Source organism: Bombus pyrosoma, linkage group LG7 (assembly GCF_014825855.1).
Source record: "Bombus pyrosoma isolate SC7728 linkage group LG7, ASM1482585v1, whole genome shotgun sequence".
In the NCBI taxonomy this organism is placed as follows: Eukaryota; Metazoa; Arthropoda; class Insecta; order Hymenoptera; family Apidae; genus Bombus; species Bombus pyrosoma.
Window position 1 is genome coordinate 17,623,752 of NC_057776.1, and position 12,821 is coordinate 17,636,572.

The following is a 12,821-nucleotide window of genomic DNA, read 5'->3' on the forward strand; positions in this document are numbered from 1 at the left end:
TTCTGCTTTTACTCGGGAAGTAATTACGTCCCGTTTACGCCGTCCAACACGGTTCACATCCTCTACGCGTGGGTGGATAGCAATTTCGTACGCAGGACACGAACTCGTGTAAGCTGTTCGTTCTTTAGCTCTGCCACTCTTAACGTCAATCATAGTCGGTATCCGTGTTAGAAAACCTGTGAATACGAATGTCGATTATAGTCGCCACGTAACGAACCATGGCTGCTACCGTCGATCATCGGCGCTCAGGTAATGATTAGACTGCGGATGCTTATGCAAATTTTACGAACTTTTACGAACGCCAGTAGGAAAACGGAACTTACGTAGAAATCTTACCCAGTAAATATCATAACGAGTTTCACGCTTTGCATACTTTATATAGCTTTTTATATCACGCACAGTATGCATTTTGCGTATTTTTAGAATTTTCAATTTTCCATGGATGCATAAAAATCCCGTAGTCTAGTCTAGTAATAATTTATCCGATACTAATTACGTAAGACGACCACCTGTACTGTTATTTCGATCGTCGTACTGCAAAGTGTGTACCGAATGAGTGCTTGAATTCGCATACTGATTTGCTACTGCATTTGGTGCATGTGTACTGCCTTGTACTGTTTTCTGTTATTTAGGAAGAATAGTCGTTGAACTGTAGGCAAATACCGATACTTCATTCGCATACGTTTTAATCGATTCTTTGGCGTTTAATTCGAACACGACGAACGTTCCTGTATTATCTTAATATCTGCACTCTGTTTCTTCATATTCTAAGATGATCGAATTATATGAATTGTAACCGAAGTACGTTTCGAGGGATTTTAAACGCCGATTTGCAAGCGTCGATTTTACTGTTTTTCTACGCACAGTGAATATTCGCGGCGTAATCGCTGGTACAATAATACGTACACGGGAGTCGTACTCACAGCTATGTACGTCGTAAAGAAAGGGTTAAAGATACGCTCGGATACTTGCAAGTTACAACTACCAGACTTCCGTTCTCTTCCCACCTTCGATAACAGACATTCCCCGACGTCTGAAACGATACAATCGCGATAGTCTGGCAGATAGCTTATTTCAAACAAAATCAAATATTTCGCCTCTTTTTACGCCGAAGAGACATTCAACGTATATATTGTATAATATATTAATTAAACGCACACGTAAACGGATACCGATCGTACATACGAATTCAATTAAAGCTATAATTGACGATAATTAAGTTCTCGTCTACGTTGCCGTATGAAAATATAGATTAGAATTAATTGATTGAGTCAATAGCGATAATTATTAATGCCATCGCGAATCGATTTAAGTATTAAATTAATTTATCATGGAATTAATAGCAATTAATGAATAGTAGATCAATGTAGGTAATCTCAGAAGTCTCCTTGTAATTTCAATTTAGATTCCTTCTTGTTAAAATTGAAAAATTTATGTAATCTTTCGTCCTGCGTAGGTTGCAATGACATATAAAAACAGAGGAATGACAGAACGAGAGAGAAAGTGTTCACGGGTTGGTTAGAGTAGGATGATGAGAGAGAGAAAGAGGAAAGAAAAGCTGAAAGGTGGAAAGAAAGAAGAAAGGAAAGGAAGAAACGGTAGAGATAAAAGGAGAAAGACAAAGCAAGAGGAGGAAATAAGAAAGAAAGGATGAAAAGAAAAGGAAATCTCTTAGTACTTGTTTATCTCTGTTCCTGCTAATTGCGTGATTCTAACAGGAATGATCCGATACCCATTCGTTTTTACACAAAGATCGATGTCGTAACACGGATGAAAGTTACTGTGTCGTTCGTTGTTAGATACATTTTCGATGGCATTTTCAGATCTCCGATCTTCACAGAATTAAATACAAATATACTAACGAACTTCGATCCTCTACACGTATTTGTTTCATCGATCTCATTATATATTCCAAATTAGCTGCGGTGTGTAATAGGAATTTTATCTTCTTGTCGATCGAATATTTACAAGGAAAAATCATGTTATACTCATGGTGAAATTATTTAATGAGATTCCAACAAATTAATTTGTTTCGGGCGATAATTAGGAATAAGAGAAACGACGCGAGAAGCGCGAAGTCGATGTAAGAAACAACGTGTTACTATACGTGTACCGTTACACTGTAGCGATCTAAATGAAGGATTTCTTATTTTTTCGTGCAGTTGAAACAGCACACAGAGCGGAACGTAAGACGACGGAACACAAAGCCAGTCCTTAAACAGAGTAACGACTGGCCTCTTTTTCCTATCCTTCTTTCAAAGTTCCTGCAACCTGTTTCTTGCCCGTGCACAGATCGATAGTAATTTTCTTTGCTTTCTCGTGGAACGACCGGCGCTCGAATCCCAAGTTCACCGACGAAATCGTGGCTCGCGTGCAATTCTCTAATCACCGTTTCTCAACCTAACTGTACGTGTAACTGTCCATTGTCGAACGTTATATTCTCATGCCATCTTTGTAAACTGCACTTATTTCCTTATAGTCTGACGCATTCCTTCGATGTCAGTTTAAATACATTTTTCGGTACTTGCTGTATAATTATTAGAGACTGTAAGAATGCATAGTGTGCATAAGTATACTCAAGTGCTATAAGTATATTAAATACTATAAGTACTTAAGTATAGTACTTAAGTATATTTTTATATATAAAATTAATAAAATTAGTATATAAAAATCTATTTAAGTAAAAATGCATAGTGTGCATAAGTATACTTAAGTACTATAAGTATATTAAATACTATAAGTACTTAAGTATATCTTTATATATAAAATTAATAAAATTAGTATATAAAAATCTACTTAAGTAAGAATGCATAGTGTGCATAAGTATACTTAACTACTATAAGTATATTAAATACTATAAGTACTTAAGTATAGTACTTAAGTATAATTTTATATATAAAATTAATAAAATTGTTATATAAAAATCTACTCAAGTACCATACTTAAGTCAGATATATATAAGTAAATATTCAAAAACATGCAAGTATACTAAAACGCGTGTACCATTTCTTCGAATATCTAACAAATTTTGTTTCAATTAAGAGGGAGAGCTAAGAAAACAAGCAGAAAGATAGTTTATTTATCTTTTCGTTTATGATACCGTAAACTCTTAATTTTCCCTGTATCTCACGGCGATCGTCTTTATTCGTTTCCTTCTTTCGTTATGCCGAATAATTCCTCGCATACTGTACAGAATAGAAAATATAACGAAATATATCGAAAAATATTAATCGGAATAATTATCGGTCACGAAGTTGAGAACGCTAGATTAGATCTTCGATTTTTTAACGTGCAAAGAGATTAAAACCGATACTAGATATCAAGAGAAAATACTCGCACGCTTACGACAGCTAATTTCGTGACTTGTTCCCGATAAGAAACAACACCGTACAGGCTACTGTGGCAAATTAGTGGACGGTCTTAAAGAGGAGCGTGACAAAAGGTCATTATGCGTGGGTTTTACGGTCGCAGGTAACCCGAAAGGTGACTGAACTCGTTTAGATTATTTGCTGCGTTCGTTTATTTAAAGCTCTCTTTACGGAATATAAAATAGGAAATTATAATCTAAAGGATCAATGAAATATCAAATTATTTGAAATGTCAACTATTTGTACGTATTTCTGTGTATTCGTTTTCTATATATTTTCACAGTAATAATGCTTCTTGCCATTTTTACTTTTCAGGAAGAGAATATTAGGCCGGTGAAATTGGCGATCGATAGACCCTCGGAGAAGTTCTTAGCCTTTCTAGACAAATACTACGGTCTCTCGAAGATTATTCCACAGAACAATAAATTTGTCGTTTTTCAAGGATTCTTTGACGACGGTACGTACCTTTTTCTTCCTTAAACTTCCTCGAATCTTTAAAATTTCGTGGTATCCAATGTGTTATTTAGAAACGATCTCAATTACGAAAAATCAGTAGAAAGAACGATAGAGTGGTGTAAAGTATGATAACGTAACGTAATTATTACATACACATAATTTTTATTCGACTTATTCATACAATTTTACTCGAACGAATCTTTTTGTTTCTCTTATAAAATGTTTCTAAAATATTACCCATGCGATTGGAAGAAAGAAGATAGAAAAATCGAAGGAAATGATGAGAAGAAAACCTCCATGAATTTAGAAATATTGCGGCACTTTGGTCTTATTATTCTGTGCCTGTAATCGCTAGACTGCGGATGTTTATGCAGTTTAATATTTTTATTGGCGTTGGTAAAGAAACGGGACTTAAATACGAATTTATTTTATCGATTAAACATCGTAACGAATGCTTTACTTTAAATAATCTGTATTTTTTTTGCAGATTGCATACATTTTTCAAGTTTATGCTGCTGTAAATTCCATAAGCGCGTAGACATCCGCGCTCTAATCTTCTTTATTTTTATGGTGTTTTACTTCAATCCGGGGACAGAAGAACAAAGTTTCGAGGTGTAAACGCTCGTTAAACAGTTACGTTTCTAATTACTTCGTCGAAGAAGTAAACTTGTCGGTTCGTTCGTTAACAACCACTATGCTAGGAATTCTCGTTAGAACGCAGAGTAAACGCTGATCGTGTTGGTAAATCATTAACGCGCGTCAGTTGCTTCTGTTTAATTGATCGGTCACCTTATCGGTGAAATTCATCTGTTGAAATGATAAATTTAAAAAGAAATTCTTCGAAAGTTTGTAAATACGATAGAAAATGATTAGGAACAGGCCAATCTGAATTTTTAGAAAGTTTCTAAATATTCCTAAGAAGTTTCTAACCATGGCAGAGAAATATTAATCTAATAAAATGGAAGAAGATACCTGATCATTATACAGAAGAAATTTATATCTTCATAAAATCTGTATCCGACTTTTTGTCGTAGTTTTAATTAAGAAATACAACTGAGAATAATAAATGTATAATTATCGTTTCTATAAATTTATTATACAGAATAGATACAGATATAGAGGAATAAATATTTCTCTACGAAATTATCGAATTACTTCTACGAAAGTATTTCTATACAGTAATAATTATAAAGACATGTCGTAACTGTGAAATTATTCATTTTTGATTCATGAACAAGTTCAATATATATGATATATGACTACGATATCAGTGCCATTTTTTACCGGCAAACTGAAAATTTGATGAGCGTCTCGTCTTCAAGGTATCTCCATAAAAATACAAGGTAGTCTGTGAGTCCATTGTCGATCTGGTTTCAAGTTAAAGGTACGAAAATGGTGGTACGAAGGTCGAGTTTCGCCTTGTAGTTGATCCTTCGCCGCAAGTGCCCTAAATCGGTAATCCTTACCCGCTGTGGTATAAAATCGCGGTCAATGTCAATCTATGTAATGACCCTATTATGTAAATCCCTTGATCGATTCGAAGCTGTCCTTAAATGATGAATTCGCTGACTCGACATTCTGTTGATTATGAACGAGTCGATCCAATTTCCTTGACATCGGATAGCTTATGGTAGGATATGAAATTGCTCGTTTTAAATTCTTCTACGCTATGACGAGACAGGCCCACTTGCGAAAACTAAATGAGACGATAGATAAGATGATTGTTTAGCAGTAAAACGAATTTAGTCTTATTATTGGATTAATATTAATTTCTTAACTTAGATTAAAATAATTGAACTTTATTATTACGTAATAATTTTTGTGTAATGCTTTCTTCTTCTGCAATATATAGCGTTATTCAATAACATGTTTATTGGATATTTTGCAGAACGTCAGGATGTGAGGACGAATAGATACAGTTTACCTGCAAAGACCTCGATTGACATTGGTACTTCTAGCATCGTACATAACAATCTTGGAAAGAGTAACTCTAGGTACCAGATTTTATTTATTATGTTTAAAATATGTGCGTATTTTACAAATAATGTATTAAATATATATATATATATATAATCATTCGTAGCCCAATGGTAATATTATTTAGAGTAAGTAGATAATCCTAAATTAAAAAATTACAGCATGATGATTAAATAGTAGATTTAACGATCTTATAAATATGTATTTCATTATCGCGTCATAAAAAAATCGTATTAACGATTTTCATCTTGGTTTCAGCTTAAATGGCGTTGCCTATTCTTCCCCTGTTTCACGCAGTTCGTTTGGTAGATACGCCGCGGCACGACCGCCTTGTTCCATGGCAAATGTAAGTACGGCATCACAGCACACCGAGGATCACCGACAAATAAGATACATAAAAGCAAAATACCAACCATAGCTTCATTTTATACTATTTTACTCTCGAAGTAGAATGGTAGACACACCAAGCTTTTGTATTAGCTATGTAATACATACGCATATATAAACTAAACACATATTTTACATTAAGCTATTTGGACATAGCATTTATATGTGAATCGTGTAATAACTATATTTATTAATATTCTTGCACTTAAAACATTCTAATTATTAATTGCTTCGCGATAAAATTTCAACTGCATCTTTTAACACTTGTATGATAACATCGTTAATAGCACAGTAATAACCATGACTAAAAATGCATTAACGCTTTCTTTTAGATAATCCATAACACTGCTGTGCTTGGTCCATCAGCCGAGCGTACTGGGTGAGTAAACTCAAAAGATAGTCATCGAGATTGTTGAACGATCACGCAAAAGCTGCTTACAATATTACTTAGCCTTTAATTTCTTTGTACCTATGGAGAGCGGCGAAGCCCTCTTGGATATCTGACTCTGACGTTGAAGCTTTAATTAATCTTTCAATAGACGGATAAGTCGTTCTAAACGATATAACGATACTATTTTCAATTATGTATATCGACTGAATTAATGTTACACATTGAATTTACCATAGAGTGATACATTGTTCATTGAAACTTTAAAATACTCAAGGTTGGTCGCTAAAGGGTTAAGGAAAACATGAATAACACGGCAATATGCGGTATAAACAGCTTCCACTATTTTTACACTGAATGGTGTATATGCTACCTCTTGCCAGCGCACATTTGTACGCGCATCATATACATATTTCCTGAACCTTTCTCTTGCTTAATTTCTTCAATGTTGCCCCGAGGTTTTGGGTTGAACAAGATCGCTTCGATACTTCGATAGGCAACAAAAAATATGTAGATATCCGATTATATTGCTTCCATTAGTTAGAAAATGTCAATATTTATTTAATTATATAGTTAGGTATAGAAAAATGAACTTGCGTATTTCAATGTCACGAATTCTCTATATTAAGTCGATATTAATTCGTTCATTCATCGGCTGATATATTGTAAATATTAAAATGGATATTGTTTATAGCGTTTTGAAAACATTGTAAACATTGAAATACTAAAATTCTATAAAATTTTATAAGAGGACATCGATATTTGGTTGTTGGAAAAGATTGTTAGAGAAGATTTAAATTTAAGATACAAGTATCATCTTATTATTTCGTTTCTAACGCACAGATACGTTTAATTTATTGAACAGGAACTTTTTGTTAGATCAATTTGCGCATGTATGAATGTATGTACGTTATATTTATTTATTGTGATATGTACCGATTATTTTCAACTGGCCACTCGCACCTGTGCATATGATTAAAATGTGTTCACCGGATGTGCTGCATGGACTTTATATTTATTTCCTTTTCGTTGACAGATATTAAGCGATTCCACTCCCATGAAAACACCAGTTCAATATTCCCAATATCCTCTGCACAATGGCAACACGTTCCTTTTACTCTTGTTTTCGGAGTAAGTAATTTCATTTTGCGTCACTTGCAAAAATTGTGTGATCCATGCATGATTTATTTTCTTTACAAAAATATTATCATTCATTATCTCATCATATAGGCGTAGGATGATAATTTATTTGAAAAAGAAAGCATTTAAAAAATATATTTTATTCTCAAATAAAAATCTAATTATTCTGGTGTTTTATATTTTTTTTAAATTGATATTGTGATAATGTTTTTTGCTTAGCATACTTATTAAAAGAATCTATAATTATTCTTTAAGCCTTAATACAATTATTATACTTTGACGACGTAAAATTGCACGCAACAAGCAATTACGATCGTGGAATGCATGTTATTACCAAACACGTTTCCACGCATCTTCATGGGAAGTTACTTTTTCAGTGAAAAACCGAGCACGCCGGCTGCGACTCAACTGAAACCGGAACGACCACGATCGTTGAGCCTTTATTCGGAAGAAGAACAGAAGCAACGTACAAGCGAATTGTCAACAGTACCAACACCTGCTTTACCAGACTATCAACCGACTCCTCTAGCTACCATTTTACGAGAAACAGAGAAAACCGAAAAAAATATGAAACCATCACCCTCGTGTAGCCAAGAAGTAGCTGGTTCCAATCAACATACTCGATTAGATTTAAAATTTTATCATTCTCCTTTATGGTAAACGAAAACAATGGAACAATATTAGAATTATATCATCTGCATGTGCGACAAAATTAAGAACGCTTTGCCTCTGATAATAAAGTATCAGTGGAAAGATAATTAATAATAAGCTTGATGAAAATTGGGCAGCTGTGGTAATTGAGGTAAACGTTATGTATTAGTTAATATGACAAGGTGAAAAACGTGTATTATAATTGATAAAATCAATTGTTTTTACTTTCTGTGAGAACAATTAACAGATTATCATTGGCTATCGTTAATTTATACATATATCATGGGATTGCACTTTGAATAAAAGACACAGAAACTTTTTAATACTTACTTTACTATGGCTAATAACTTGAGACATGATAAAAGTTATATCTCCAGAAAAATAAAATCCAAATGCTGATGATTTTTCGCACTTTTTCGAGCTCTAATTAGGTTTAGCATTATATTGAAAAAAAAGTATTGGAAATCTTTATGCGTTTTTAATTTGAACTCTAATACCAGTATAACAGAATACCTACGCTGAAAATGAATATCTAATCGATATGTTTCAATTGACTGAAACGATGATAATATTGAAATTGTTAGTAAGTTATTGTAGGAAACCAAATTAATATCGTAGTACACGACTGACGTTCATAACGTGTAGATTGCATATATACATACATATAGGCTGGCTTGTAATTTTATACGTAGATAAAAATGATACAAGACATTTTTCATATATTACAAATGTAGCGATACGTGATTTGTACAATAAACTTATCATTCCTCCTTTTTTTACATTACATACTGAACTCTAAAGGAATCTTTTATTATTCCTTTTTAATCTCGTCAAGTTCAACATTTATTGGAACAAAGACGTTTATTACAAAATATATTTATTGATTATGCTCTACAATCTTTGTATTTTCTATTATCAGATTCGTAAAAATCTACGATATTGCTAGGACAAAGTGAAACCTGAAATTGTTGTCGATAAAAATATATTATGTGATAAGAAAATAAAAGTATATAAATATGATTGCATTATTTGGTATAAACATCTTCCATAAATTCGTAATTTAAAGCATGTATCATTATATTATAATTAAGTATGTATAATTAAGAACCATTTCATATCTTATCTCATAAAAGTAATTAACAGTGCTTACATAAACAGTCTTGATAATAACGATGTAACAAAAATAACACTCCATCTGACAATTACCTTTACTTTAGTATTTTCAATATCAACTTATTTAATTTAAAAATGAATATAAAGAAATATCACATATTTCAATATCTTTCTTTGTTGCAAATGATTAATCAAACGCATAACATAAATATTATAAAAGATAGCAATGATTGACATAATCTTCTACCACTGCTTAATATTATATTGAAGAAGTGAATCAATTTTAAATATCATATTCTGCACCATCTAGTTTCTCATCAGTTATCCAATATATTAAATTGGAACAAGTTTCAGATTCTAAATATAAAATGCTTACAAGCATTCCTTCAATATAACCTAGAAAAATCCCTGCAGAAACATCAAGAATATAATGCCTTCTCATTAAAAGTCTAGACAGAATTACAGCAAAGATCCATATTGATATCGACAGGAGACAAATATCAGACACAGGCCACAGATATTTAAAGAAATAAAAGATAAGTACCGACCGAGAAGCATGACCCGATGGGAATGAATACTTATCAGGTCCTAGTGAAAAAGGATCGTCGTTAACTGCTGGTCTTCTTCTTCTTGTATATGCTTTCAATATAGCAGTAATGATAATGTCTAGTATTAAAGCTAAAAACATAATAATAATACCAATAATGTCGATATTGAAAATTGTTTTCTTTCCTAAATATTCAATATATATATATCTTGATATTTGTTCTTACCCATTAACAAATTGACTTGCATTTGATACAAATTTTTATTATTAAGAATCCAAATAAATGCAAGTATTGATGTTATCCAGGGTACTGCGTGGCAAGATATCTACACAAATAACACAATTAAAGTTGGAATCTCATGTACAAAACAATCTGATTTTTTATATAATACTTTTGTTATATTCTTCGTATTTTGTATCAAAGTAAAAACGTACCTCTAACATTTTGTAATGCTTTCTTAACATTCTCATTAGTGGTAAGCTTTCTACACATTTAACAACACCTCTTGTTAACTGGACATCACGGTCTAGTATTTTATTTAACATTGATGGAATTTCTCTTTTAGAATGCTGAAAGCGTTTAAAAAATAAATATATTTTATTGTTTAATATTATGAAATCTTATTAAAAAAAACTACCTTCTCCATGGTACGTATATTACAGATTAAAAAAGTGAATCTAAAATAATTATTAACAAATCGTTGATATCATCAAACCACAGACTCAGATTCAGAATTTCTGAGTCAGAAGTCGTTTTGTCTACGAACTTCTGAATTTCATTCTGAACATTTTCAGGAATTAGATATGTAAAGATGGCAGCACCAGCGTTGGAAAAAATTCGAACAATTTCAAACTGACAATTTGGCGACTTTATTGTACTTTCCGATATGACGTAAAACCTTAACTTGAAATTTCTTCAAGCTTTGTGCATATAAGAGATTATCGGCGCTGTCGCGACACACGCCCTATCAATTAAAAGTTCTAAATTAATTGAATAAGGATTAACTGAATCGCTAATAAAAAATGCAGAAAGATCAGTCGGAAACACCAAAACTGAGACGACTTAGGAGGTAAACACAAAACACTATTTTTTTCGAGTAATAATCTTTTATATATTTTTAGGGTACAAAAGGCTTCTACACCAGAACCAGTAAAAAAGAATATAGTGGATCACATAACAAATGTTCGTGCAGGTAGTTCACACCATAGGGCAACAATGGCCCCATCTGATTTTGCTTCACAACAGAGTAAAAATTTTGCTTTGACTTCCTGTTACGTTAAAGTTCTACAAAGTTAAAATACTAAACCAATCGTACGATCTAGGTTTCCCAAAAAAGAAAATCACATTGGATCGTACCTCGATATCTTCTATGCAATCAATGGCAGATGGAACAAAAATAATGGATTCAGAATGCAACGACGTGGAGTTGAAACTCCTTTACGACCAGTATTTACAAAAGATTATGACAGAAATAATTCTAAAAAAGAAAACAGAAGAAAAAGAGAAATTGTTTTTATCTCAGCTGGCCACGATAGCCAAGGAATATGATCACAACGAAGAGAAATTATTTAAATTAAAAACTAGAGAAAGAGATATAATAAATTTGACCAAGATACAAAATGAAATTGATTCTCAAATTCTAGATGTGAATAATTGCACTAGTAAATATTACCTAAATACCATCTTTTCATGTATCACTGAATTAGCTACATGTTTTTAAGCGATTAAACTTGTTATAATTACAGGAGGAGAAGAGAACAAAATATTAGAGAAAATTCTATCGCAGTTATATGATCTTCTAAAACCTCTGGATATACTTCGTTGTGATAATATAGTTCTTCCTGAGACACCCGAGGAGTGGGAAGAAACAAAACAAGCCTTGAAATCGTGTTCAGAGAGTTTAAAGTCTATCATAGATTTAATTGGAACAAAAATTGAATCATATCAAAGCGTTAATGAGGGGATTAAAGAGTTTGTGTGTACTTTGAATAATATTAAAGATCATCAAAGAAGGTATAAAATAACAAATTCTCTGCTCTTTGATAATTATTTTGCATAGTACAATCGCTAACGTAATATCGCTGTTCTTACAGATTAGAAAAAGAACTTTATGAGTTGCAAGCTCTTACATTGAAATCTGCATCCCTGACCTTAATGTAGAGCCAAAATTGATAGGTACTAAATCATACGTAATGCTACGATATTAAATCATTTGAAATATTTAATATATTTGAGAATTACTTGTTATAGCTTTTATACACAAATATTGTACGTTTGTAGCTTGTAATATGTATAAGAGAAGGGTTGCTAATTATCACGATTATATATTTACAATATAGATTAAATCAAAATTCTATCTAAATTTTGGATATTATTTTTATATGCAAAGAAAATAAAAATATTCATCAATTTTTTACAGAAACTCGATGATTTCACTTTCTGAAGAATATTACTGTGTGTGTATATATATATGATAATTGAAGCAAATGTCGCCATACTTTGGAAATTAATAAAAATAATTAAATTAACATCACTATAATTACGCTACAACGTCGATTGTATATGATCTACATGAAGTACGAAGGAGATGATGGGGTAACACGGGAAGAAAAACTACAATTCTTTCCGGCGTAATTAAGAGTACCTATCTTTATAAAATTTCTCGATACACGGTGCACCCTTAAACGAGGATAGCGCTGCAGACGGAATTTCTTTGAAATCAGCTCACATTCGCTGATTGGCGAGCTAGAAGATGGGGCTGGAGGCGCGTGTAAGTACGCATGACCGCGACCT

The 12,821-nt window shown here is 32.4% G+C and overlaps 4 protein-coding genes across 12 annotated transcripts in view; 3 read left to right on the top strand and 1 right to left on the bottom strand.

Moving 5' to 3' along the window:
- Positions 1-9,387, top strand: part of LOC122569280 (alpha-tubulin N-acetyltransferase-like) — a 26,780-nt gene extending 17,393 nt beyond the window's left edge. For 2 of the 3 annotated variants that reach the window (XM_043730087.1, XM_043730084.1), the window contains 5 exons: positions 3,684-3,825; positions 5,713-5,818; positions 6,060-6,147; positions 7,613-7,707; positions 8,094-9,387. In XM_043730087.1, coding sequence (XP_043586022.1) covers positions 3,684-3,825; positions 5,713-5,818; positions 6,060-6,147; positions 7,613-7,707; positions 8,094-8,376 — 714 coding nt within the window. In that variant the 3' untranslated portion in view covers positions 8,377-9,387. Of the gene's footprint in view, positions 1-3,683; positions 3,826-5,712; positions 5,819-6,059; positions 6,148-6,520; positions 6,568-7,612; positions 7,708-8,093 lie in introns of all 3 variants that reach the window. The other variant, XM_043730085.1, reaches the window with a different exon arrangement.
- Positions 9,228-12,821, bottom strand: part of LOC122569283 (phospholipid phosphatase 6) — a 4,575-nt gene continuing 981 nt past the window's right edge. For 2 of the 4 annotated variants that reach the window (XM_043730097.1, XM_043730095.1), the window contains exons 2-4: positions 10,463-10,597; positions 10,254-10,353; positions 9,228-10,158 (exon numbers count right to left, since the gene is read on the bottom strand). In XM_043730097.1, coding sequence (XP_043586032.1) covers positions 9,764-10,158; positions 10,254-10,353; positions 10,463-10,573 — 606 coding nt within the window. In that variant the 5' untranslated portion in view covers positions 10,574-10,597 and the 3' untranslated portion in view covers positions 9,228-9,763. Of the gene's footprint in view, positions 10,159-10,253; positions 10,354-10,462; positions 10,598-10,665; positions 10,808-12,672; positions 12,780-12,821 lie in introns of those variants that run through there. The other 2 variants (XM_043730094.1, XM_043730093.1) reach the window with 2 other exon arrangements.
- On the top strand, positions 10,956-12,666 carry LOC122569281. Of its 3 annotated transcripts, XM_043730089.1 has the most exons (6): positions 10,956-11,097; positions 11,150-11,274; positions 11,351-11,689; positions 11,774-12,041; positions 12,122-12,203; positions 12,448-12,666. In XM_043730089.1, the coding sequence occupies exons 1-5, from the start codon at positions 11,051-11,053 to the stop codon at positions 12,186-12,188; spliced, it is 846 nt and encodes a 281-aa protein (XP_043586024.1). In that variant the 5' UTR covers positions 10,956-11,050; the 3' UTR covers positions 12,189-12,203; positions 12,448-12,666. The 3 variants fall into 3 exon arrangements, with proteins under 3 accessions (XP_043586024.1, XP_043586023.1, XP_043586025.1); XM_043730088.1 differs by having other exon boundaries at positions 12,122-12,666; XM_043730090.1 differs by having other exon boundaries at positions 11,150-11,220; positions 12,122-12,666.
- Positions 12,666-12,821, top strand: part of LOC122569279 (gastrula zinc finger protein 5-1-like) — a 26,132-nt gene continuing 25,976 nt past the window's right edge. For both annotated transcript variants that reach the window (XM_043730077.1, XM_043730078.1), the window contains exon 1: positions 12,666-12,798. In XM_043730077.1, coding sequence (XP_043586012.1) covers positions 12,781-12,798 — 18 coding nt within the window. In that variant the 5' untranslated portion in view covers positions 12,666-12,780. The remainder of the gene's footprint in view (positions 12,799-12,821) is intronic.